The sequence below is a fragment of the Sorex araneus genome, chromosome 6 (genome assembly GCF_027595985.1).
Source record: "Sorex araneus isolate mSorAra2 chromosome 6, mSorAra2.pri, whole genome shotgun sequence".
Lineage (NCBI taxonomy): Eukaryota > Metazoa > Chordata > Mammalia > Eulipotyphla > Soricidae > Sorex > Sorex araneus.
The window spans coordinates 168,176,886-168,197,172 of NC_073307.1; the positions used below are offsets into that span (position 1 = coordinate 168,176,886).

General features: G+C 63.1%; 1 protein-coding gene across 13 annotated transcripts in view; it reads left to right on the forward strand.

Annotated features, from left to right (window-relative positions):
- Nucleotides 1–19,763, forward strand: part of BRSK2 (BR serine/threonine kinase 2) — a 28,349-nt gene extending 8,586 nt beyond the window's left edge. Inside the window, exons 2-21 of one of the 13 annotated variants that reach the window (XM_055141580.1) lie at nucleotides 1,011–1,105; nucleotides 1,366–1,451; nucleotides 3,159–3,299; nucleotides 3,487–3,603; nucleotides 5,006–5,039; nucleotides 5,163–5,231; nucleotides 5,349–5,495; nucleotides 7,204–7,235; nucleotides 7,459–7,623; nucleotides 7,707–7,804; nucleotides 7,880–8,030; nucleotides 11,267–11,332; nucleotides 12,197–12,257; nucleotides 12,783–12,990; nucleotides 13,137–13,185; nucleotides 14,507–14,630; nucleotides 15,026–15,206; nucleotides 15,278–15,367; nucleotides 17,276–17,323; nucleotides 18,100–19,763. In XM_055141580.1, coding sequence (XP_054997555.1) covers nucleotides 1,011–1,105; nucleotides 1,366–1,451; nucleotides 3,159–3,299; nucleotides 3,487–3,603; nucleotides 5,006–5,039; nucleotides 5,163–5,231; nucleotides 5,349–5,495; nucleotides 7,204–7,235; nucleotides 7,459–7,623; nucleotides 7,707–7,804; nucleotides 7,880–8,030; nucleotides 11,267–11,332; nucleotides 12,197–12,257; nucleotides 12,783–12,990; nucleotides 13,137–13,185; nucleotides 14,507–14,630; nucleotides 15,026–15,206; nucleotides 15,278–15,367; nucleotides 17,276–17,323; nucleotides 18,100–18,323 — 2,186 coding nt within the window. In that variant the 3' untranslated portion in view covers nucleotides 18,324–19,763. Of the gene's footprint in view, nucleotides 1–1,010; nucleotides 1,106–1,365; nucleotides 1,456–3,158; nucleotides 3,300–3,486; nucleotides 3,604–5,005; nucleotides 5,040–5,162; nucleotides 5,232–5,348; nucleotides 5,496–7,203; nucleotides 7,236–7,458; nucleotides 7,624–7,706; nucleotides 7,805–7,879; nucleotides 8,031–11,266; nucleotides 11,333–12,196; nucleotides 12,258–12,782; nucleotides 12,991–13,136; nucleotides 13,186–14,506; nucleotides 14,631–15,025; nucleotides 15,207–15,277; nucleotides 15,368–15,449; nucleotides 15,545–17,275; nucleotides 17,324–18,099 lie in introns of those variants that run through there. The other 12 variants (XM_055141583.1, XM_055141590.1, XM_055141588.1 and 9 more) reach the window with 12 other exon arrangements.
- Nucleotides 19,764–20,287: the final 524 nt, after the last annotated feature.

Consider the following 20,287-nt stretch of genomic DNA (forward strand, 5'->3'; position numbering starts at 1 on the left):
CAGTGCCACCATGTGGCCCACTGCACAGCTGCAAGGCTGTCTGCAGACACTGTAAAAGAAGTGCTGACTCGGTGCATTCAAGCCAGGAGAGGATGAGAGCAGTCAGCACTATGGGAAAGGAGACACCTTTCCAGTACACACAACAGAAGGCTGATTCCTGTAAAAATCAGTCGTCCTTGGGGCTGGAGTGATAGCACAGCGGGTAGGGCGCTTGCCTTGCACGCGGCCAACCCGGGTTCGATTCCCAGCATCCCATATGGTCCCCTGAGCACCACCAGGGGTAATTCCTGAGTGCAGAGCCAGGAGTGACCCCTGTGCATCGCCGGGTGTGACCCAAAAAGCAAAAAAAAAAAAATCAGTCGTCCTTGCAGACTGGTCAGAGCACACACATGTCCATGCACAGCGCACACACACGCACAATGGTGTGCACTCAGGCACACACGTGTGAGACAGTCACTGTGCAAACTAGATCTCCTGCAAGACAGTACAGCCAAAGAGCCACACTGACGGGCAGGGTGCCCTGAGGCAGGAGGCACTGCCCAGTCCACCACTGCTGTGGGCTGCCAAAGGCACCCACCGCAGAGATGCCCTCTGGTGGCAGCTGCGGGGACACAGCATTCCATTGCCTATAGGAAGCGGTATGTGGTGGCAGGCTCAGGAGGGTGTGGAGTGTCCTGGGTCCCTGTCTCACAGCAGGCCAGCATGGTGACCTGGGGCGTCCAGGGGAAGTGCCAGTACCACCCCTGAGCCACAGGGAGCCTGGTGTCAGTCCCAGGACAGAGGCTGGCATGGGAGGGGGGTGCTCCTGCCTGATTTGCTCTGGGGTGCTGGGAAGGGGAGGACTTCGGGCGGGGGACCCGGGAGGTGAGAGAACCGAGGCTGTGGAGGTCCATCTGGCAGAACCCCGCAGGAAGCTAGGGCAGGTGGTCAGTGGCAGCTCCCCGGGGGCAGGGGCTGGTCCACCATGCATAATCCGGCACGTGGGTGGTCTGACGGGTGCCTCCCCTCAGGCCTTGTGAAGCTGGGGATTCACTGTGTCACGTGCCAGAAGGTGGCCATCAAGATAGTCAACCGGGAGAAGCTCAGCGAGTCTGTGCTGATGAAGGTGAGGGCGGGGCTGCGGGCGGGGCCATGGGGCGGGGCCTGGCGGGTGGGGCGGGGCCTGGCGCGCGGGGGCCTGCGGGCGGGGCGGGGCTGTGGGCAGGGCGGGGCCTGCGGGTGGGGCGGGGCCTGGCGGGCAGGGCGGGGCCTGCGGGCGGGGCGGGGCTGTGGGCGGGGCGGGGCCTGGCAGGGAGGGGCTGTGGGCGGGGCTGCAGGAAGGTGGGGCCTCAGGCGCGCCTAAGCCCCCAGTCTGGCCCCGTGCAGGTGGAGCGGGAAATCGCCATCCTGAAGCTCATTGAGCATCCTCACGTTCTGAAGCTGCACGACGTGTATGAGAACAAAAAATATTTGTAGGTATTGTTGGGTCCTGTGGACTGGGACGGCCCGGGGCAGGCACAGGGGGTGCTGGCTGGTCAGGGGTCGTATGTCACTGCTTTGGGGTGGAGACTGTCCTGTTGCTGGGAACTCAGGAGCTGTCCAGCCTGGGGCCACCAAAGGGCACAGCTGCCTAACCACATGGGCGGGCCACAGGGAAGGGGTCAGTGTATGTCCTGCTCCCAGAGGTCACTCTCCTGAAGGTGAAGGTGCCACAGCCACTGTCTGAGCAGGGGAACCCATCACCATCCCCGAGGCTTCTGGGTGCTCTGGCTCTGGCGCAGAGAGTCTCCCACTTCCTGTCGGCCAAGTCGGACCCCTCAGTGCCCTGGGGTGTTCTGAGTTCTGTTATATTGGCATACACAGTACTGGAAGGTCTGTGGTGTTGGTGTGTAGCATCCTGTGAGGTGTGTTATATTGAGATACACAACCCTGTGAAGTCTGTGTGCGGTATGGGGGTGTGCAGCTCTGTAAGGTCTATGGTATGGGGGTGCGCAGCTCTGTAAGGTCTATGGTATCGGGGTGCGCAGCTCTGTAAGGTCTATGGTATTGGGGTGTGCAGCTCTGTAAGGTCTATGGTATCGGGGTGCGCAGCTCTGTAAGGTCTATGGTATGGGGTGCGCAGCTCTGTAAGGTCTATGGTATCGGGGTGCGCAGCTCTGTAAGGTCTATGGTATTGGGGTGTGCAGCTCTGTAAGGTCTATGGTATCGGGGTGCGCAGCTCTGTAAGGTCTATGGTATTGGGGTGTGCAGCTCTGTAAGGTCTATGGTATTGGGGTGCGCAGCTCTGTAAGGTCTATGGTATTGGGGTGCGCAGCTCTGTGAGGTGTATGGTATGAGGGTGTGCAGCTCTGTGAGGTGTATGGTATGAGGGTGTGCAGCTCTGTGAGGTCTGTGGTATCAGGGTGTGCAGCTCTGTGAGGTCTGTAGTATCGGGGTGCACAGCCCTGTGAGGTCTGTGATATTGGGGTGCACAGCCCTGTGAGTTCTGTGGTATGGAGGTGCACAGCTCTGTAAGGTGTATGGTATGAGGGTGAGCAGCCCTGTGAGGTCTGTAGTATCGGGGTGCACAGCCCTGTGAGGTCTGTGGTATCGGGGTGCACAGCCCTGTGAGGTCTGTGATATTGGGGTGCACAGCCCTGTGAGGTCTGTGGTATGGAGGTGCACAGCTCTGTAAGGTGTATGGTATGAGGGTGAGCAGCCCTGTGAGGTCTGTGGTATGGGGGTGCACAGTCCTGTGAGATCTGTGATTTGGGGATGCCGACAGGGCTGTACACGGAGGCAGGAACTTCCCATGGCCTTAGCTCCGACTCTAGTGAGGAGGGACATGGGGTGGGGCTTTCGGGGCTTCTAGGAGGTTCCCTTGGTGGGTTTTTCAGACACGTCTCTTGCTCTCCAGAATCTGCCCCCATCCCTGACCCCTGATTTTCACAAGACTAGAAGCCGCTCCCCATGTCCCCTGTGTTTGCCGTGTCCTTGTCCTTAGCCATCACAGAACCTTCTGGAAGTGCTCATCTCCCCTGCCCGCAGGGGCCCTGGACCTCCCTCTGCCTGACCCGCAGAGCAAATATGTGGCCCTCTGAGTTCCGGGGGGACAGGACCCAGCCCAGCACCACCCAAGTCTGTCCCGTGGCTTCTGGGACAGGCCCAGCCCCAGGGGCCGTGTGACGCTGCCACTGCAGGTACCTGGTGCTGGAGCACGTGTCCGGAGGGGAGCTCTTCGATTACCTGGTCAAGAAGGGGCGTCTCACCCCCAAGGAGGCCCGCAAGTTCTTCCGGCAGATCATCTCCGCCCTCGACTTCTGCCACAGCCACTCAATATGGTGTGTGGGGGATCCCGCGCCCCGTGGAGCCCACCTGCCCCCACAGCCGCACACACCTCTGGCCACTTGGAGGGGTTTGGGCCTCTCAGTCTGGGACCCTCAGTCAGGGGGGACTGGGGCAGAGGGTACAGTGGAGCCCTGGGTGGGGAGGGGGCAGCCCATGTGACCCCAGCCGCCTGCTCATCAGCCACAGAGACCTGAAGCCCGAGAACCTGCTGCTCGACGAGAAGAACAACATCCGCATCGCCGACTTCGGCATGGCCTCGCTGCAGGTCGGGGACAGCTTGCTGGAGACCAGCTGCGGGTGAGCGCGGGCCCTGGCCGCCCCCACACTGGCTCCACTCACCCCTTCGCCTGCACTCACCGCCCTCACCGGCACTCACCCTCACTCACCCTCACTCACCCTCACTCACCCTCACTCACCCTCACTCACCCTCCCTCACCCACACTCACCCACACTCACCCTCACTCACTCTCACTCACCCTCACTCACCCTCACTCACCCTCACTCATCCTCACTCACCCTCACTCATCCTCACTCACCCTCACTCACCCTCACTCATCCTCACTCACCCACACTCACCCTCCCTCACCCTCCCTCACCCTCACTCACCCTCCCTCACCCTCCCTCACCCTCACTCACCCGCCCTCACCTGCACTCACCCTCCCTCACCCGCCCTCACCCGCACTCACCCATACTCACCCTCACTCACCTGCACTCACCCTCACCACCCTCATCCACACTCACCTGCACTCACCCTCACTCACCCTCACTCACCCGCACTCACCCTCACTCACCCATACTCACCCTCACTCACCCGCACTCACCCTCACTCACCCTCACTCACCCTCACTCACCTCACTCACCCGCACTCACTCACCCTCACTCACTCACCCTCACTTACCCTCACTCACCCGCACTCACCCTCACTCATCCTCACTCACCCTCACTCACCCGCACTCACCCGCACTCACTCACCCTCACTCACTCTCACTCTCCCTCACTCACCCTCACTCACCCTCACTCACCGGCCCTCACCCGCACTCACCCTCCCTCACCTGCCCTCACCCGCACTCACCCATACTCACCCTCACTCACCCGCACTCACCCTCACCACCCTCATCCACACTCACCTGCACTCACCCTCACTCACCCTCACTCACCCGCACTCACCCTCACTCACCTGCACTCACCCACACTCACCCACACTCACCCTCACTCTCACTCACCCACACACACCCTCACCCACACTCACCCTCACTCATCCTCACTCATCCATACTCACCTGCACTCACCCTCACTCACCCCACACTCATTGGCACTCACCCTCACCCCCTCACTCACCCCAAACTCACCCCCACCATACTCACCTCACCCACACTCACCCCCACTCACCTCTCACCTCTCACTCACCCCAAACTCACCCCCACCATACTCACCTCACCCACACTCACCCACACTCACCTCTCACCCCTCACTCACCCCAAACTCACCCCTACCATACTCACCTCACCCACACTCACCCCCACTAACCTCTCAGCCCCCACTCACCCACACTCCCCTACACTCACTCCTCATGTCACAGTCACCCCAGCCCACTGGCTGCCCACTCTGGCCCTGCCCTGGCTCTGGGGCCACCTGCTGGCTTGGGCACTGTGGGACCCAGGTGCTGGGCGGGGCCTCACAGCCAACTCCTCAATTGCAGGTCCCCCCACTATGCCTGCCCTGAGGTCATCCGGGTAAGTAGTGAGTCCCCGCACCCCAGAGCCCTGTCCCTGGGGTCCTCCACCCACTGCCTCCCGCCCTGATCCCTGACCCCAAGCCCTGTGCCCGCACCAACCTCTGGGACCTGCCATCCACAGGGGGAGAAGTATGACGGCCGCAAGGCAGATGTGTGGAGCTGTGGTGTCATCCTCTTTGCCTTGCTGGTGGTGAGTGCCCCTGCGCCCGGCCCTCTCCCTACGTGGCCTTCCCTCCCTCTTGCACCCTCACTGCCCAGCCCCTGCCCCTCTTGCTGCCCCACCCTCACGGCCCCTCCCCCATGGCAGGGGGCTCTGCCCTTCGATGATGACAACCTGCGGCAGCTTCTGGAGAAGGTCAAGCGGGGCGTGTTCCACATGCCGCACTTCATCCCGCCCGACTGCCAGAGCTTGCTGCGCGGCATGATCGAGGTGGACGCCGCTCGGCGCCTCACGGTGCGTCCTGGGGGCAGCTGCCACCGCCTGCCACCTCCCGCGCCTGGCTCTGCCTCCTCCCAGGCAGCCCATGCTCTGCAGGGCACCCCACACTGCATGTGTGTATGTGAGCATCCGTGTGCGCACGTGAGTGAGCGTGTGGGAGCTGCATGCATGCACGTTCATATGGTGAGCACGCAGACACACCTGGGTGTGGTAAATGTGGGGTGTGTACATGTAGGTGTCTGCAGCACATGTGTGCTTGTGTGTGTGTTGGCACACCTGAGTGTGTCCACACGTAGGTACCAGTGTGTGTGCAGGTGTTAGAACACATGAGTGAGCACATACATACTCCAGGGGTATGTTTGCATGAATATCTGCACGTGCATTGGAATGTTAGTGTGCTGGAACATGTATGAGTACACATGTACACATGACATGGATGAGTGCATGGGCACCTACATGCTTTAGACCTGTCTGCATGTTGGAAGGTACGTATATACAGGTGCCATGAGTGTGTGGGTTGTTAGGACATATGGATGTGGGCATACTCATGTGTCATGGACATGTGTGTATGAGTGTATCCATGCATTTTAGAGCACCAGTGTGTATACATGTATCATGGACATGTGTGCATCCATGGACATGCTAATGCATGTTATATGGGTTTTTATGGATGTGTGTCATGGATGAGTGTGCATGTCCCTGTGTGTTCGACACAAGAATGTATACACACCACGGGCACATTCATGAATGTAGAACACATGGGTGTGCATGCACATGTGTACATCAACGTGTTCAAGTATGTCAGTGCACACAGGTATCTATATACATGTGTGTTGTGGATGGACTTGGGTGTGTTAGAGTACACAGGATGCACATGTATGTGTGTCATGTACATGGTGTATATGGCTATTATGTAAGAAACGTGCTTTCACAAACATGTCTGTGTGGTAAAACACAAATATGTCATGGGTGTTTGCACATACAGGCCCATGTGTCAGAGCACACATTGTGGGTCTTTGCACATATACCTCCATGTGTCAGAACATGCATCATGGGTGTTTTCACATACACATCAGTGTATTAGAACACACATCATAGGTGTTTGCTCATACACATCTGTGTGTCGGGACACACATCCTGGGTATCTGCTCATACACATCTGTATGTTAGAACACATCATACATCATGGGTATATTTTCACAAACATGTCCATGTACTCAAAACAAAGCACTTGGTGTGTACACGTGTGCTGTGGGTGTGCACAGGTGCCTGAGGCGTGTTCCTGAGTGTGAGGGGGCATATTTCCAGGCCAACCCCACTAGCATGAGGGCCAGGAGTACAGCTACTCGTTTCACTGGCCTGTGTCCTTGGGCAGCAGGAAGCTCCAGAAAGGGATCAGGCCGTCTGTGAGCTGGGTGGAGAGCAGGACATAACCCCTGGCACCACCCGCACCCCAGCCCAGCCCCGTCCACCACCTTCCCGAGTCCCCAGCACAGGCATCTGGGAGCAGGCTTCCTGCAGCTTCTGCGTCCCACTTCCTTCTCTCTCTAGGCACTTCCTCTTCTGCTGGCACCGGCTGGGGACAGAACCCTCCCCACCTGCCCGCCCTCCCCTTCCTCACTGCTCAGTCACTGTCTGACTCCTGCTTGCTCCGTCCCTGTGCTCCCCGGCTAACGCGGGCCCCTCCTTTTCCGCGTACTAACCTGTCTCTCTTTCCTTGTAGCTAGAGCACATTCAGAAACACACATGGTATATGTAAGTAGCTCTTCCTCCCACTAATCACCCGCTTTGCCCGTGCCCACGGCCGAGGGCCTGCTAGGGAAGGCGGGGGGAGGCCAGCTCTCAGGGCCTGTGGGCCACGGGTCGGGGCGCAGGCAGGATACAGGCGTGCGGGGCTGGGCGCAGGGACAGCAGCAGGCTCTGGGGCCCCAGCGCCCCTGCCTGGCTGTCCCATGGTGACTGGCCCTGTTGCCCGCAGAGGGGGCAAGAACGAGCCCGAGCCGGAGCAGCCTGCCCCGCGCAAGGTGCAGATCCGCTCGCTGCCCAGCCTGGAGGACATCGACCCCGACGTGCTAGACAGCATGCACTCGCTCGGCTGCTTCCGTGACCGCAACAAGCTGCTCCAGGACCTGCTCTCTGAGGAGTGCGTGTGGGCCGTGTGGGCGGGTGGCTGTCCTGGGCTGCTCGCCCGGGGCTCACCCTCTGGCCCCTTCCTGGCCGCTGCAGGGAGAACCAGGAGAAGATGATCTACTTCCTCCTCCTGGACCGGAAGGAAAGGTACCCCAGCCATGAGGACGAGGACCTGCCTCCCCGGAACGAAACAGGTACCGGTCCTCCAGGGGCCCACCGAGCCCCCACCCGGCCCTGGAGCCTGGCCCTGACGCCCCCTCTGTGCACAGACCCCCCTCGGAAGCGTGTGGACTCCCCGATGCTGAACCGGCATGGCAAGCGGAGGCCTGAGCGCAAGTCCATGGAGGTGCTGAGTGTGACTGACGGCGGCTCCCCGGTACCCGCACGCCGTGCCATCGAGATGGCCCAGCACAGCCAGAGGTGCGTGCAGTGCCCCCGGGCGGCACAGTGCTGGCATGACCTCTGCTCCCTGGGCCCTGCCACCTGGACACGTAGCCCCCAGGCTTCTGGGCCAGGCTGGACTCTCTGGGCTGTGCTGGACTGCTGGGGCTGGACTCGGGACTGATGACAGTGCTGGGCTGCTTTGTTGCTCTGGAAAGAACTGCCATGGCTTAGCTGCTCTGCTGGAATGGGGCTGGGTGGGGCTCACAGGGTAAGGGCTCAGCTGGGCTGCTGGAGTGAGCTCAGAATTGTCCTGCCAGACTCGGTGGGTTGATATGGGCTTATCTGAACTGGTCCGGGAGGGCTGATGGGCTGGGCTGGGCTGGGTCTATGCTTGGCTGAGCTGGGCTGGGCTGGGTTAGGTTAGACTGGGCTGGGCTGTGTTGGGCTGGGCTGAGCTGGGCTGGGCTGGGTCTATGCTTTGGCTGAGCTGGGCTGGGCTGGGCTGGGGCTGGACTGGGCTGGGCTGAGCTGGGCTGGGTAGGGCTGGGCTAGGCTGGGCTGGGCTGGGCTGGGCTGGGCAGGGTTGGGCTGGCTGGGCTGGGTTGGGTTAGGTTAGACTGGGCTAGGCTGGGCTGGGCTGGGATGGGCTGGGCTGGGATGGGCTGGGCTGGGCTGGGTTAGGTTAGACTGGGCTGAGCTGGGCTGGGTTGGGCTGGGCTGGGCTGGCTGGGTTGGGTTGGGCTGAGCTGGGCTGGGCTGGGCTGACTGGCTGGGTTAGGTTAGACTGGGCTGGGTTGGGTTAGGTTAGACTGGGCTGAGCTGGGCTGGGCTGGGTTAGGTTAGACTGGGCTGGGCTGGGTTGGGCTGGGCTGGGCTGAGCTGGGCTGGGCTGGGCTGGGCTGGCTGGGTTGGGTTGGGCTGAGCTGGGCTGGGCTGGGCTGGCTAGCTGGGTTAGGTTAGACTGGGCTGGGTTGGGTTAGGTTAGACTGGTCTGAGCTGGGCTGGGCTGGGTTAGGTTAGACTGGGCTGGGCTGGGCTGGGTTGGGCTGGGCTGGGCTGAGCTGGGCTGGGCTGGGCTGGGCTGGCTGGGTTGGGTTGGGCTGAGCTGGGCTGGACTGGGCTGGCTAGCTGGGTTAGGTTAGACTGGGCTGGGTTGGGTTAGGTTAGACTGGTCTGAGCTGGGCTGGGCTGGGTTAGGTTAGACTGGGCTGGGCTGGGCTGGGTTGGGCTGGGCTGGGCTGGGCTGGGCTGGGCTGGGCTGGGCTGGCTGGGTTGGGTTGGGCTGAGCTGGGCTGGGCTGGGCTGGGCTGAGCTGGGCTGGGTTGGGTTGGGCTGGGCTGGGCTGAGCTGGGCTGGGCTGGGCTGAGCAGGGCTGGGCTGGGTCTATGCTTGGCTGAGCTGGGCTGGGTGGGGCTGGGCTGGGCTGGGCTGAGCTGGGCTGAGCTGGGCTGGGTAGGGCTGGGCTGAGCTGGGCTGGGCTGGGCTGGAGCTGGGCTGGAGCTGGGCTGGGCTGGGCTGAGTTGGGCTGGGCTGAGCTGGGATGAGCTGGGCTGGGCTGGGTTAGGTTAGAATGGGCTGGGTTGGGTTGGGCTGGGCTGGGCTGGGTTGGGTTGGACTGGGCTGGGCTGGGCTGGGCTGGGTTGGGTTTGGCTGGGTTTGGCTGAGCTGGGCTGGGTTGGGCTGGGCTGGGCTGGGCTGAGCTGGACTGGGTTGGGCTGAGCTGGGCTGGGCTGGGTTAGGCTGAGCTGGGCTGGGCTGGGTTGGGCTGAGCTGGGCTGGGCTGGGCTGGGTTAGGCTGAGCTGAGCTGGGCTGGGCAGGGCTGCGCTGGGCTGGACTGGACTGAGCTGGGCTGGGCTGGGCTGGGCTGGGTCTGTGCTTGGCTGGTCTGTGCTTGTCTGGGCTGGGTTGGGTCGGGTCTGTGCTTGGCTGGTCTGTGCTTGGCTGGGCCTGGCTGGGCTGGGCTGGGCTGGGCTGGGTTGGGCCGGGTTGGGCTGGGTCTGTGCTTTGATGGGCTGTGCTTGGCTGGGCTGTGCTGGGTTGGGTCGGGTCTGTGTTTGGCTGTGCTGGGCTGGGTCGGGTCTTTGCTTGGCTGGGCTGGGCTGGGTTGAGTTGGGCTGAGCTGGGCTGGGTTGGGCCAGGCTGGGTTGGGCTGGACTGAGCTGATGGACTGGGCAAGCTTGGGCTGGGCTGGGCTAGGTCTGTATGTTCAGCTGAGTCTAGGCTGGAACCGTGCTCGTGCTCGGCTGAGCTAGGTTGATCTGGGTTGGGCTGGACTGAGTTGGATTTAGGCCGATCTGAGCTGGGTTGGGCTGATCTAGGCTGGTCTGGGTTGAATCTGGGTTGGGTCGGGCTGAGTTGGTTTTAGGTGCATCTGGCTGGGCTGAGCTGAGCTGGGCTTTGCTGAGCTGAGTTGGGTTGAGCTGGGCTGGGCTGTGCTTGGCTGATCTGAGCTGGGCTGAGCTGGGCTGAGCTGAACTGAGCTGGGCTGAGCTGAATGGGGCTGGGTGGGGCTGGCCATATTGAGAAACCCCAGCACAGCAGACCTGCTCCACTTGGTGCTGGTCTGCTAGGTGAGCTGGAGAGAGTATGGGGGCAGACATGGGACTCAGAGGGCTGAGCAGCTGAGGCATGTTCCCCAGGCCTCCAGGTCTGCAGGGCTGGGTGCCCCCCGGCGTTGGGTCTTATGTGCCTGCCTGGGGGTTCAGCCGTGAGACAGCTCTGGGTGGAAGATTGGGAGAAAGCCCCAGGCCACCTCTGATCAGCCCTGCAGTCTGGGCTTGGTCAGGCCTCCAGCGTGCTTTCGGGGAGTCAGGAACCATGGCCTCTCAGGTGTCCTCAGCCTCCAGCCTGGGGCCCTAATCCTCTTTCCATATGCTTGGCCCTGTGTGTGGGGTGGGGTCTCTGCATGGGGGGCAGGAGGAGCCCCCCTGCACTCGGCCCTGGCTGCCTCCTCTTGCTTGCTGGGTGAACTGTTCTTGTTGGCCTCCTGCCTTCCCTGACCGCTCCCCGCTAGCACTACCCACGCAAGACTGTGGGGCAGGGCTGTGTGGGGATGGAGTGCCCTCTGGACGCCCCCTAAACACCCTTGGTCCTAGGCCCTCTCAGTCCACTGTCGCTTCTTCATGTGGCTTGGCCACTCAGGTTGGTGGTGACTACTGGCCCTTAACCTGACCAGGCCTCCTGCCAGGGGCCCCAGCTCTGCCTCCTGTTCACCTGCCCCGTGTCTGCGGCAGGGCAGTAACTCTCTCTTCTCGCTTTGTTCCCGCTATAGTAAGACATTGTTCAGTAAAAGCCTGGATATCGCTGAAGCCCACCCCCAATTCAGCAAAGACGACAGGTACACATGCAGCCCCTCGGCCCCGCGTCCAGGGCGGGCCTGGCGGCAGGGCTGGGCCTGGCTCCTGCCCGGCCTGGCTTGAGGGAGGCCTGAGGCTCAGAAGTGGGTTTCGGGGCCCAGCCAGGCTGCCGTTCTGTGCCATGCCGGGCCCTGGGGCCAGCTGTTTCTCTGGTGTGCCTGCCTGGGGACCCCAGGGGAACTCGGTGGTCTAGGCCCTCCCAGCCGTTCTCACCCCACGTGAATGCTGTTCTGGGGGCCAGCATTACCTGAGTAATGGCTCAGGAGCTGGGCAGAGAGGCTGGGGTGCTCCCTGCCCCCTCATTCTATCTTGTCCTGAGTGACAAAGGACGGTAGGGGCAGCTCGTCCAGTCTGTGCCTGGGGGCTATGGGCCAGCTCTGGAGGCTGTGGGGCCTGCTGGAGGTCAGCTCAGAGTGCAGACCAGGCTGCGGTGAGCAAGGCCTGTACCCCAAGCACTGCTGGGCACCGAAGCGCTGGTGACCCGATGCTGCCCTCCTGCCCTGTTTGCTTCTCTCAGCATCGACACAGAGCAGGGCAAGCAGCCTGGCCCTAGTGACGGTCACTTGCCCGTGTGTGGCTGGCACTCTCTGGGACTGCTACTGGGCCAGCCTGGACCCTGGAGAGCAGGACGGAAGCTTCTGGAAGCTCGTTGACAGATTACACTCTGGGGTCATGCAGTAGGGAGCACCCAGGAGGGCTGGGCCCTGGCAAGGACTTGGGGCACCCATGGGGGGAGCAAAGGGTCCTGAGGAGGGGCCAAGGGCTCTCCCCAGCCTGCAGGGCCCACTGGGGCCAGAGTTGAGCCCATAGCCCTTCTCCCTGAGCTGTTCACACTGTACCCACAGGTCCAGGTCTATCAGCGGCGCCTCCTCGGGCCTCTCCACCAGCCCCCTGACCAGTCCTCGGGTGAGTGGACCCCGTGGCGCGGCCTTCAGAGCACTGGGAGGGGCCCACAAACTGGGCTGCTCTTGCTAACTGCACGTTCTCTGTCCTGTTGTGTCCCCTGTCTGTGTTTGTGTCCTGTGTCTTGTGCCCCGTGCCCTCACCCGTCCCTGCCCGCATGCTGCTCCGGGCCCTGGGCCTGCATGGGGAGCATGTGCTTGGCTCTCGCCCCTGTCCTGCACCACGCAGCCTGTCAGGAAGTTTGTCCTGCCGCCCCTGCCCCCGGGGCCCCACCCTGTGGAGCCAGAAGCTGGTCGGAGCCTCGCTTGGCCGGGACGCGTCCTCCCCGCACAGGCCGCCCCCCGGCCCAGCCCCAAGCCCCAGCCCCTGCTGTCCAGGGCTGAGCTGATGCCGCCGCCTGCCATGGTCCACACTGGCCCGGCCTGCCCCCAGGCCTGGCCCCCAGTGCCCGGCTACAGGGGCCCACAGCTGGCCCGGCTCCTGCCCATGGGCTCTGGGGCCGACACCAGCTCTGTCCCCATCATGCAGGTGACCCCTCATCCCTCTCCGAGGGGCAGTCCCCTCCCCACTCCCAAGGGGACGCCGGTGCACACGCCCAAGGACAGCCCAGCAGGCACGCCCACTCCCACGCCCCCCTCCAGCCCCAGCGTTGGGGGCGTACCCTGGAGGACGCGTCTCAACTCCATCAAGAACAGCTTCCTGGGGTCCCCACGTTTCCACCGCCGGAAACTGCAAGGTTGGTACAGGGCAAAGGAGTCCTTGGGCAGCCCCAGTGGCCCGGTGTGGTTCCACCTGCTCAGTAGTCCCAGGATGGGCGGCTGCCCTCTCAGGCGGCCCGGCTAGCACTCAGCTCTCTTCGTCTGTCCCTGTCCCCTTGTGCAGTGCCGACGCCAGAGGAGATGTCCAACCTGACGCCAGAATCGTCCCCCGAGTAAGTGCCCATGGGCTCCTGGGGGCCCCCGAGCTTCTCCTCTTAGAGGGGCTGGGGGAGCAGCCACAGCATGGGGCCGGCTCCAGGGCCTGGTCACACGCCCCCAACAGCTGCCCCTGGAGGCCAGGCTGGCTCCTGCTTTCCTGGAGTGTGGGGCAGGAGGGCTGAGGTGGCACAGAGCTGGGGCTGAGCCCAGGGGTCTTGGCAGCAGGAGGCAAAGTGGGGCCAGGTGGGTGCAGCGGCCGCTGGGGAGACCTGTGCTGGGGCCACAGTGGACACTGAGCGGGATGGCTGGCGACCAGGCTCTGGACCGTTGGTGGCCCTGTGCCCTCCCTCCCAGGGGGACAGCAGGACTCGACACGCTGACCTTGCAGGTGGCCTCCAGGAGCTGCTACGGGTCACCTGTAGTGTGGGCCTGGAGCAGGAGGACAGTGTGGGGGGCTGACAGCCCGCCCCGAGGCGTGACACCTGCCCCCCATCACCCGCTGACTGAACACTGGGCTCTCCTGGTCCTCTGGGCCAGCGCCCCACACATCCTGCCCCAGGGCTCACTGCCGGCACTGGCCTAACTCCAGACTCGTCCGAGACGGGGCATCTGGGGGACGCAGAGCACGTGGGAGGCCAGGCCTGACAGAGAGGGCCCTCCCTGCTGGCTACTGTACTGGGAGCCCAGCCCAGTGCAGGGGCCCCGCTCTCTGGCCCACCTCACAGTGCTGCTGTGAGAAGTGGGGACACGGGGCAGAGGAAAACGGAGCGACACAGGGCTGTGGGAACGGGGACACAGACAATGTGGGAAGCAGGGGGCATCAGGTGGCCGGCTCAGCAAATGGGTGTGTTTAGTCAGCAGCGTGTGTCAGTGTGTCCGGGGGTCTGCACTGTGGGTTGATCCCAGGGTCAGGGATCAGTGCTGTGGGTCTGTCCAGGAGGTCAGGGCTTGGGGCCCATGAGGGCCGCTGGTCTCCGTGCAGAGGCTGCAGGTGGGGCATCAACCTTTGCCCCAGGACCCTGAGAGGTCTGGGTGCCATGTGCTGCTGTGGGGACACTGGGTGCCCACAGGATGGGACAAGGACCCTGGACGGGAGTGACCCCATTGCTGGTGTCACTGCGGGTGTCACAGGGGGTGGCCAGACCCTACTGCTGTCCGAGTCTTCCCTGCGTGCTACCCCCACCCACCCCAGCAGGCATCTGGCATGGTGGCGGTCAGGATGCAGGTTGCAGGGGTCAGATCGGGGCTGGGGGTCAGTGTCGAGTGCAGAGGTTTGGCTGGGGGTCAAGGTCAGGAGTGGGTACAGCATGTCCTGACACCATCACCCTGCCCCAGGCTGGCCAAAAAGTCGTGGTTCGGGAACTTCATCAGCCTGGAGAAGGAGGAGCAGATTTTTGTGGTCATCAAGGACAAGCCCCTGAGCTCCATCAAAGCGGACATTGTGCATGCCTTCCTGTCGGTGAGAGTTGCGCCCGTGGGGGCTGCCCCACAATTGGGCCTGCGCCTGCAGTCACAGCCGTGGTCCCCAGCCATGTCCAGCCCCTACCTCAGACCCACAGCTCTGCCAGGACCCCAGAGGGACTCGGGTCAGGCAGAGTCTCCTGTGACAGCTGTCCTGGGAAGGCCCTGTGCAGGACAAACATCCCCGTCCCACCCGCCTAAGGACACAGCCCAGAGTACCCTTTGCTCCTCTGGTCCCCCTCACATGGCCCACGGTTCCTCACCAGCCACTGAATCCTGCCCCTGCCCCCCACCGCCCCTACAAGCAGGCGGCGCCTCCTGCAGGCTGGCTCGGGTACCATCTGGGCGGTGTGGGCAAAAACATGCCCTTAGGTGTCCCGTCCACACCTGCAGATCCCCAGCCTCGGCCACAGCGTCATCTCACAGACGAGCTTCCGGGCCGAGTACAAGGCAAGCGGGGGCCCAGCCGTGTTTCAGAAGCCGGTCAGGTTCCAGGTGGACATCACATACACGGAGGGCGGGGAGGCGCAGAAGGAGAATGGCATCTACTCCGTGACCTTCACGCTGCTCTCAGGTGAGAATCCTGATAGCCTCCGCGGCCCCTCCTGCCCGAGGCCTGCCACATGTCACCTCCTGTCTCCCCAGGCCCCAGCCGCCGCTTCAAGAGGGTGGTGGAGACCATCCAGACACAGCTGCTGAGCTCACACAGCCCGCCCGCCGCCCCGCACCTGTCAGGTGAGACCCGTGCTGAGGTAGGGCCGCACCCAGGCACCAGGCCCAGCACCTCGCACTGAAAGGTGCCTCTTGTCCACTGTAGAACCCCCCCCACCAGCGCCAGGACTAAGCCGAGGCGCTGGGCTTAAGGGCCAGAAGGTGGCCACCAGCTACGAGAGTAGCCTCTGACGCTGGCAGGTAAGGTGTCCGGCCCCGCCACTGGGGCAGGGAGGGGGTGCGGGCAGGGCCACCGGGGGAGAGCCAGGCTGGCCCACAGGGCCGCCCACGCCCCCGTCCCGCCACATGTCCAGGGGCTAGCTCCCAGCCCCCACAGGCCACAGGCAGCGAGAACAGGTCCTGGGGCAGCACTGAGCCTGGCCCTCCCTGGGCCTTGGTGCCCTCATCACCTCAGGCCCGTGGCTGAGGCCTCATTACTACAAGGCAGCCTGCTGGGCCAGGGGGCTTAGGAGGGCGGCCGCAGGAGGTGCTGGGTGCTGAGTCCTAGGGCGTCGGTGCCGTGGGGACCAGCAGGCAGGCAGGTGTGCGTGTGCCATTTCCAGGTTGGAGGCAGGGGCCATATCGGCCCCACCTCAGGGCTCCTTCTGTGCTTCTGTGTGGGGCTTTGGAGGCCCACCGGCCACCAGCCCCCTCTCACCATCCTCATTCCATTGTCTGTGTCTGTCGCGCTCCCACCTGTGCCTTGTCCCCCATGGGTGACAGCTGGAAAGCGTCGCCCCCCCCACCCCATTAGGACACCCAGGCCCTCACCCCAGGTGAATTTCCTGCCCTGGAGCTCAGATGGCTGGGAAACCGAGGCAGGGGAGGCCAGAGCACAGTGCATTCTGGGTCCTTGTATCCATCTGCCAACAAGGCCCAGCCAGGAGCAAGTGCACATGCCTCCCCAGGGCCCTGCCCACCTCTCACTATGTGGCCTGTGCCAGGCCCCCATCCCTGCCACTTTAGGCCTCCAGCCCATGGGTCCCTGGTCCAAGCCCTCAGCCAGTCTTGGACCTGCTGCACGAGAGCAAAGTCTGGGTTCCTGTGGCACTGGCAGCTCCAAGGAGCCGAGGGGGCTAAGAAGGGCCGATACCGAGCCCAGCAGAGGGTGGGTCAGACCAGGAAAGGACACCATCACGTGAGGGCCAGTGGGGGATAAGGCTGTGGAGGGCCTCCGCGCCCGGGGGTCTCAGAACAGGGCTGGGGTAGGGCCCAGAGCAGAGGGCAGAACTACAGCCTTCCACTGTACAGATGACCCCAACTCAGTTGCCACGCTCTGAGCTCACCTTGCTCCAGGCTGGCCCCTCTAACGTCGCTCCTGCCAAGCTCTTTCCTCTTGAGTGGTGCCCCCCCATCCAGGCCCCGCCTTCTTCAGAGTCCCACCCACATGGGCCTGCCCTCTAACTTGGGCCTTAGACACGCCCAATTCTGCCCCGAAAAGCCCCACCCACTCCAGGATCCACACTCTTCGTTGGGTTCACCCACTCCCAGCTCTAGCTCTGCCCTATCAGGCCCCGCCCCCTGCAGTCTCCTCCCTCTCCCAGGCTCCACCTCAAGCTCCGTCCTCTCATTTGAGCCCCGCGCACTCCCAGTTCCTCCCCACCAGGCCCCACCCACTGTGGGCTCCGCCCTCCCGGCGAGCCCCACCCACTCCCAGTACCTCCCTCTAGGCCCCGCCCACTGCAGGCTCCACCCTCCCAGCAAGCCCCACCCAGTTCCTGTTTCTTCCATCAGGCCCCGCCCACTGTGGGCTCCGCTCTCCCATTAAGGCCCACCCACTCCCAGTTCCTGCCTATCAGGCCCTGCCCACCGCGGGCTCTGTCCTCCCTGCCGAGCCCCGCCCATTCTGGGCTCCCTGCTATGCAGACCCTGCCCATGGGCCTTGAGAAGACTTTCACACGTGTCCCTCCCTCTCTCCGTTCTGTGCTCCAGACACCACTAACTGTATGGAAATGATGACGGGGAGGCTTTCCAAATGTGGTAAGAACCCCTCACGCTCACCTGGGCACCCCACTTGCAGCCAGCTCCCAGCCAGGTGCTGCCCCTCCCACCCCCACCCCGGGCTGTCCTGGGGTCTGGGTGAATATAGGCACAGGCGGCTCTGCCCAGGCACCCCACCTACCCGGCTGCCAGAGCAGGAGCAGAGGCCCAGAAGGGCCCACTAGTGGGTCTGGGTCAGCGTGACGAGTCCTGGGGCAGGAGCTGGCCTCAGGCCCACACAGTGGAGGCATCCCGGTGGCATGGCTGCCTGTCTCTGCCTTTTTCCCTGCCCTCGGGACACCCCCTTTGAGATCCACTCTGCTTGCCTGAGCCCCGCTCCTGGCCTTCCATGCCTGTACCTGCCATCTGTCCATCTGTCTGTCTGCTGCTACCCTCCCCCGCCCCCATTCACACCCTGGCACCTGGGGAAGGGGCTGTAGGCCTCCTGGGAGGAGGGAGACAGGACACCCCAGTAAGGACCCCCGGCCCCAGCTACCAGCTGAGCCTCACCGCATCCCACCTGCTGCTTGACCCAGAGCTGGCACTGGACAGTGGCTGGCCCAGTGCTGTGGTGGGGACTGGCCAGGCCTAGGGACGAGGCATCCCCATGCCCCAGGCTCCCGCTACCCTCTCTAAGCTCACCTCCTGGGTTTTCTCGCTCAAGGACAAGGCCCTTCCGTTCATTGGCTTGTTTGTTCTCTCTCTCTCTCCCTCCCTTCCTCTCTCTCCCCTCTCTTTTTTTTTTATTTCTTTTGTCTTCTGTTCTGTGTGCCTAGGCAGCCCATTGGGTAACTTCTTTGACGTAATTAAACAACTTTTTTCAGACGAGAAGAACGGGCAGGCGGCCCAGGCCCCCAGCACCCCCAACAAGCGGAGTGCCCATGGCCAGCTCGGTGACTCCGCGGCCGCTGGCCCTGGCCCTGGAGGGGACGCCGAGTACCCAACGGGCACGGACACAGCTAGGATGGGGCCGCCCGCCGCCCGCCGCGAGCAGCCTTAGACGTGTAGCCCCCCAGCTCAGCCCCCGGCGCCGCCCTGCGTGGACTGGGCTGTGCGTCTGTCCGCAGACGTGAAGCAGGGGAGAAGGAAAGGGGGCCGTGCTTTCTCTCGCTGTCTGTCTCTGCCTGTGTCTGACGAACTCACTGTTTCCGCTCTGATACCAGGAATTGCCCCGAAAAGCTAACATGCCACTCCACGAGGCCAGCCTCTGTGCTCCACGCCGGACACCAGCTGACCGAAGGCAGCTGCCATGGACCCCTGCTGCTGCTGCCCGTGGCAGCGAGGCCTGCCCGCCTGCGTCCAGCTGCCAGTGGGCAGCTGCGCCCAGTCTCAGCACGCATGGCCAAAGGGAGCTCCCAGCTAGAGGAGACACCTCCTCCAGGCAGCCCACCCGACTCCAGTGCTGGCTGCTCAGAATGGGGCCATGGCCCGGAAGCGGCCGCCCACAGATTTCTATGGGGGCCCCCATCCACAGCACTTGCGCCCAACCACCACCGCACCCCAAGTCTGCATCCTATCACCATTTGTTGGGGTTCTCAGTGCCCAGGCCTGGCCGCAGTGGACACAGACCTGGAGACCCAGTGCCCACCCCCTGGCTGGCTGAGATCAGTGTTATTTATTTGCTGTTTTAACTTATCGAGGTTCTTCACTTCTCCGTTCAGGGAAGGGCAGCACTGTCCTCTTCATCCGTCCACCCGTCCTTCTGTCTCGGGCTGAGGTGCTCCTGGACAGAGCTGCGGGGGACAATGGGGGGGCTGGCTGGGGGTGCGGCGCCGGAAAGCTACTGTAAACTTTAAAGAATTCCTGCAAGATATTTTTATAAACTTTTTTCTCGGTTGTTTTTGGGATGGGTGGGGAGTGGCAAGGGCGGGAGACTTGTTTCCGTTTCTTGCTCTTGGTTCTTTCTACACACACACATATAAATAGATCTCTATATTCAGAGCCCGCAACCCTCTGCCCCAGGACGGGCTGCCTGCCCGCGGCAAGGGGCAGGACGAAGGCCCGAGTGGCCCCGCCCACACAGGCCACAGCCAATGGCAGCACCGAGGGGGGTTTTTTATTAAAATGAAAAAAAGGAAAAAAAAAAAGAAAAAAGAAAACAGCAAAGCAAAGGACAAAGGACGAAGAGAGTGAGCTGCTGCCGCCACCCAACCGCTGCATGCCTCCGCGGCGCCCAGCACGGCCGCCCCTGCCAGCTCCAGACTGTGCCTCTTCGGCTCTATCCACCTCCGGCCTCCGACACTCGGGCCCCAGAGCGGCGGGCGCAGGCCACGGGTAGAGGCTCCTCACGGAGGGGCCCCAAAGCAATACCTCTCGTTAGCACTCCACTTCTGTCCTCCGGACACACGCAGACGTCAGAACTGGACACTCCCGCCCCGTGTACCCCCTTCCAGTAACTGTGAGCAACCTTAGTTCCGGAACAATAAACTCCTTCAGTGAAGACTCGGACACAGTCTCGGGGGGTGGGTCGGGGACGCCTGCTCTGCAGCCCACAGGCAGCCACCACGCAGCCTCCCGGGGGATGGGCCCCCTCCCACCCTGCCCTGCCCTGAAGCGGGTGCAGGGGGGCCGCCTCCCACAGGGGATGGACAGTCCAGATGCCAGCCGGGGCTAGGGGCACCTGACCAGCTGTGACCAGCTCGTGCCTGGTGTCGGTCTCTGGAGTGGAGTCACAGCAGGGCTGGAGGGGAGAGGGATGGTGCAGGGTGGCAGGACCCCTCATGGCCCAAGGGGTGCAGTCAGCCAGTCCCCCCAGCCCACGCAGGGCCCCAAGTGTGCACTGGATTGTGGGTGGTGGCATGGTGGCTGCGCTTGGTCCAGGCACCCTGCCCATTCTGGGAGGCAGCAGAGGGGCACAGGGGCAAGGCTGGCGCTCTCCGCCTGCTGAGTCCGTCCCTCAGCCCAGGCTCCAGAGGTGTGAGGTCAGCAAGGAGGAACCCATTTAACCCTTCAGCAGCCACAACG